We start from the raw sequence: 6,910 nt of genomic DNA, 5'->3' as shown, positions 1-6,910 counted from the left end.
GAGGTAGAAGCCGCCCATGCGGCCGTTGATCTCCACCAGCCTGGGCCCGAGCGCCGTGAGCTTCAGCTCGACGTTGAAGACTCCGTCTCGAAGGCCGCACTCCACGCAGCAGCGGTGGGCGGCGGCCACCAGCTGGGCCCGTCGGTCGTCGGGGAGGCCTGAGGGCATCGCCGCGGCCGTCTCGGCCAGGGCGGGGAGGCGCGTGGGCCCGTTGTCGGACACGAAAGATGCCACCAGGCGACCCCCGTAGACGATCACGTCCACATCGTGTTCCGTGCCCCCGGCGAATTCGGCGAGGAGCATGGCGTTGCCGAAGCCCAGGCCGATGCCGGGGAAGTCGCTCTCCTGGCGGAGGTCGCGGGCGACGGAGCGGGCGCGGCGACGACACTCGCCGGCGTCGGCGACGAGGCGGGCGCCGACCGCGCCGGCTCCGAACTCGAGTTTGAGGACGCAGGGGAAGGCGAGGGAGCGGGAGGCCTCGTCCACGTCGCGCCACGAGGAGACGGGGAGGGAGCGCACGGCGAAGGCGCTCGCTGACTGCGGTGGGAGGGAGAGTGAGAGAGTGAGAGAGGTGGTGAGTGAGTGAGATGGTGAGTGAGTGAGTGAGGTGGTGAGAGAGTGAGTGAGTGAGGTGGTGAGTGAGTGTGAGAGTTAGTGAGGGAGGGAGGAGAGTGAGAGAGAGTTAGTGAGGGGGTGAGTGAGAAAGTGTGAGCGTGAAAGAGTGAGCGAGAGAGTGAGTGAGAGAGAGTGAGAGAGAGTGAGAGAGAGAGAGAGTGAGTGAGGTGGTGAGTGAGGTGGTGAGGGAGGGAGGAGAGTGAGAGAGAGTGAGAGAGTGAGAGAGGCAGGGGGGAGGTAGGAGGGAGGGAGAGACACACTACACTATACACTACACTATACACTACACTGTACACTACACTGTACACTACACTGTACACTACACTATACACTACACTATACACTACACTATTATATACTATACACTACACTATACACTACACTATACACTACACTACACTATACACTACACTATACACTACACTATACACTACACTATACACTACACAATACACTATACTATACTATACACTACACTATACACTACACTATACACTACACTATACACTACATACTACACTACATACTAAACTACACTATACACTACACGTTACACTACTACACTACACACTACACTACATACTAAACTACACTATACACTACACTACACACTACACTATACACTACTATACACTACTATACACTACACTATACACTACTACACTACACTATACACGACACTATACACTACACTATACACTACTACACTACACACTACACTATACACTACACTACACTATACACTACACTATTCACTATACACTACACTATACACTACACTACACTACTATACACTACGCTATACACTACACTATACACTACACTACTATACACTACACTATACACTACACTACTATACACTACACAATACACTACACTACTATACACTACACTATACACTACACTATACACTACACTACTATACACTACACTATACACTACACTATACACTACACTACTATACACTACACTATACACTACACTATACACTACACACTACACTACATACTAAACTACACTATACACTACACTACATACTAAACTACACTATACACTACACTACACACTACACTATACACTACTATACACTACTATACACTACACTACACTATACACTACTATACACTACACTATACACTACTACACTACACTATACACTACACTATACACTACACTATACACTACTACACTACACACTACACTACACACTACACTACACACTACACTACATACTAAACTACACTATACACTACACTACATACTAAACTACACTATACACTACACTACACACTACACTATACACTATACACTACTATACACTACTATACACTACACTACACTATACACTACTATACACTACACTATACACTACTACACTACACTATACACTACACTATACACTACTACACTACACACTACACTACACACTACACTACACACTACACTATACACTATTAACTACACTATACACTACACTATACACTACACTCTACACTACACTATACACTACACTATACACTACACTATACACTACACTACTATACACTACACTATACACTACACTACTATACACTACACTATACACTACACTATACACTACACTATACACTATACTACTATACACTACACTATACACTACACTACATACTACACTATACACTACACTATACACTACACTATTCACTACACTACATACTACACTACTATACACTACACTACTATACACTACACTATACACTACACTATACACTACACTATACACTACACTACATACTACACTACATACTAAACTACACTATACACTACACGTTACACTACTACACTACACACTACACTTCATACTAAACTACACTATACACTACACTACACACTACACTATACACTACTATACACTACTATACACTACACTATACACTACTACACTACACTATACACGACACTATACACTACACTATACACTACTACACTACACACTACACTATACACTACACTACACTATACACTACACTATTCACTATACACTATACACTACACTATACACTACACTACACTACTATACACTACGCTATACACTACACTATACACTACACTACTATACACTACACTATACACTACACTACTATACACTACACTATACACTACACTATACACTACACTACTATACACTACACTATACACTACACTATACACTACACTACTATACACTACACTATACACTACACTATACACTACACACTACACTACATACTAAACTACACTATACACTACACTACATACTAAACTACACTATACACTACACTACACACTACACTATACACTATACACTACTATACACTACTATACACTACACTACACTATACACTACTATACACTACACTATACACTACTACACTACACTATACACTACACTATACACTACACTATACACTACTACACTACACACTACACTACACACTACACTATACACTATTAACTACACTATACACTACACTATACACTACACTATACACTACACTATACACTATACTACTATACACTACACTATACACTACACTACATACTACACTATACACTACACTATACACTACACTATACACTACACTACTATACACTACACTACTATACACTACACTATACACTACACTACATACTACACTATACACTACACTACTATACACTACACTATACACTACACTATACACTACACTACTATACACTACACTACTATACACTACACTATACACTACACTACTATACACTACACTACTATACACTACACTATACACTACACTATACACTACACTACTATACACTACACTACTATACACTACACTACTATACACTACACTACTATACACTACACTATACACTACACTATACACTACACTATTATACACTACACTATACACTACACTACTATACACTACACTATACACTACACTACTATACACTACACTATACACTAAACTACTATACACTACACTACTATACACTACACTATACACTACACTATACACTACACTATACACTACACTACTATACACTACACTATACACTACACTATACTCTACACTATATACTACACTACTATACACTACACTATGCACTACACTATACACTACACTATACACTACACTATACTCTACACTATATACTACACTACTATACACTACACTATACACTAAACTACTATACACTACACTACTATACACTACACTATACACTACACTATACACTACACTATACACTACACTACTATAGACTACACTATACACTACACTATACACTACACTACTATAGACTACACTACATACTACACACTACACACTACACTATACACTACACCACTATACACTACACTATACACTACACTATACACTACACTACTATACACTACACTACTATACACTACACTATACACTACACTATACACTACACTACTATACACTACACTACTATACACTACACTATACACTACACTATACACTACACTACACACTACACTATACACTACACTATACACTACACACTACACTACATACTAAACTACACTATACACTACACTACATACTAAACTACACTATACACTACACTACACACTACACTATACACTACTATACACTACTATACACTACACTACACTATACACTACTATACACTACACTATACACTACTACACTACACTATACACTACACTATACACTACACTATACACTACTACACTACACACTACACTACACACTACACTACACACTACACTACTATACACTACACTATACACTATTAACTACACTATACACTACACTATACACTACACTCTACACTACACTATACACTACACTATACACTACACTACTATACACTACACTATACACTACACTACTATACACTACACTATACACTACACTATACACTACACTATACACTACACTATACACTATACTACTATACACTACACTATACACTACACTACATACTACACTATACACTACACTATACACTACACTATACACTACACTACATACTACACTACTATACACTACACTACTATACACTACACTATACACTACACTATACACTACACTATACACTACACTACATACTACACTACATACTAAACTACACTATACACTATACGTTACACTACTACACTACACACTACACTACATACTAAACTACACTATACACTACACTACACACTACACTATACACTACTATACACTACTATACACTACACTATACACTACTACACTACACTATACACGACACTATACACTACACTATACACTACTACACTACACACTACACTATACACTACACTACACTATACACTACACTATTCACTATACACTATACACTACACTATACACTACACTACACTACTATACACTACGCTATACACTACACTATACACTACACTACTATAACACTACACTATACACTATACTACTATACACTACACTATACACTACACTATACACTACACTACTATACACTACACTATACACTACACTATACACTACACTACTATACACTACACTACTATACACTACACTATACACTACACACTACACTACATACTAAACTACACTATACACTACACTACATACTAAACTACACTATACACTACACTACACACTACACTATACACTATACACTACTATACACTACTATACACTACACTTATACACTACTATACACTACACTATACACTACTACACTACACTATACACTACACTATACACTACACTATACACTACTACACTACACACCACACTACACACTACACTATACACTATTAACTACACTATACACTACACTATACACTACACTCTACACTACACTATACACTACACTATACACTACACTACTATACACTACACTATACACTACACTACTATACACTACACTATACACTACACTATACACTATACTACTATACACTACACTATACACTACACTACACACTACACTATACACTACACTATACACTACACTATACACTACACTACTATACACTACACTACTATACACTACACTATACACTACACTACATACTACACTACTATACACTACACTATACACTACACTATACACTACACTACTATACACTACACTACTATACACTACACTATACACTACACTATACACTACACTACTATACACTACACTACTATACACTACACTATACACTACTATACACTACACTACTATACACTACACTACTATACACTACACTATACACTACACTATACACTACACTATTATACACTACACTACTATACACTACACTATACACTACACTACTATACACTACACTATACACTACACTACTATACACTACACTATACACTAAACTACTATACACTACACTACTATACACTACACTATACACTACACTATACACTACACTATACACTACACTACTATACACTACACTATACACTACACTATACTCTACACTATATACTACACTACTATACACTACACTATGCACTACACTATACACTACACTATACACTACACTACACACTACACTATACACTACACTACATACTATACTACACACTACACACTACACTATACACTACACTATACACTACACTACTATACACTACACTATACACTACACTATACACTACACTATACACTACACACTACACTACACAACTCACAGGAGACGTAGCCAGGTGCTGGTGTGTGCTACTTTTCTGTTTCACCCTCCTCATCGCCTCCACCACTCTGTACACTACACTATACACTACACTACACACTACACTACACTATACACTACACACTACACTACACAACTCACAGGAGACGTAGCCAGGTGCTGGTGTGTGCTACTTTTCTGTTTCACCCTCCTCATCGCCTCCACCACTCTGTACACTACACTATACACTACACTACACACTACACTACAAACTAAACTACACTATACACTACACACTACACAACTCACAGGAGACGTAGCCAGGTGCTGGTGTGTGCTACTTTTCTGTTTCACCCTCCTCATCGCACTACCACCACTCTGTACACTACACTATACACTACACTACACACTACACTACAAACTAAACTACACTATACACTACACACTACACAACTCACAGGAGACGTAGCCAGGTGCTGGTGTGTGCTACTTTTCTGTTTCACCCTCCTCATCGCACTACCACCACTCTGTACACTACACTATACACTACACTACACACTACACTACAAACTAAACTACACTATACACTACACACTACACAACTCACAGGAGACGTAGCCAGGTGCTGGTGTGTGCTACTTT

The 6,910-nt window shown here is 38.9% G+C and overlaps 1 protein-coding gene across 1 annotated transcript in view; it reads right to left on the bottom strand.

Moving 5' to 3' along the window:
- Positions 1-6,460, bottom strand: part of LOC144954521 (carnosine synthase 1-like) — an 8,496-nt gene extending 2,036 nt beyond the window's left edge. Inside the window, exons 1-2 of the mRNA XM_078884994.1 lie at positions 6,291-6,460; positions 1-537 (exon numbers count right to left, since the gene is read on the bottom strand). The exon at positions 1-537 is cut by the window's left edge and continues 306 nt beyond it. Of these exons, the coding sequence (XP_078741120.1) occupies positions 1-537; positions 6,291-6,344 (591 nt within the window). The 5' untranslated portion in view covers positions 6,345-6,460. The remainder of the gene's footprint in view (positions 538-6,290) is intronic.
- Positions 6,461-6,910: the final 450 nt, after the last annotated feature.

The sequence above is a fragment of the Lampetra fluviatilis genome, unplaced genomic scaffold (assembly GCF_964198595.1).
Source record: "Lampetra fluviatilis unplaced genomic scaffold, kcLamFluv1.1 SCAFFOLD_283, whole genome shotgun sequence".
Classification (NCBI taxonomy): Eukaryota; Metazoa; Chordata; class Hyperoartia; order Petromyzontiformes; family Petromyzontidae; genus Lampetra; species Lampetra fluviatilis.
The sequence above is the reverse complement of the archived record's forward strand: the minus strand, read 5'-3'. Positions and strand labels throughout refer to the sequence as shown.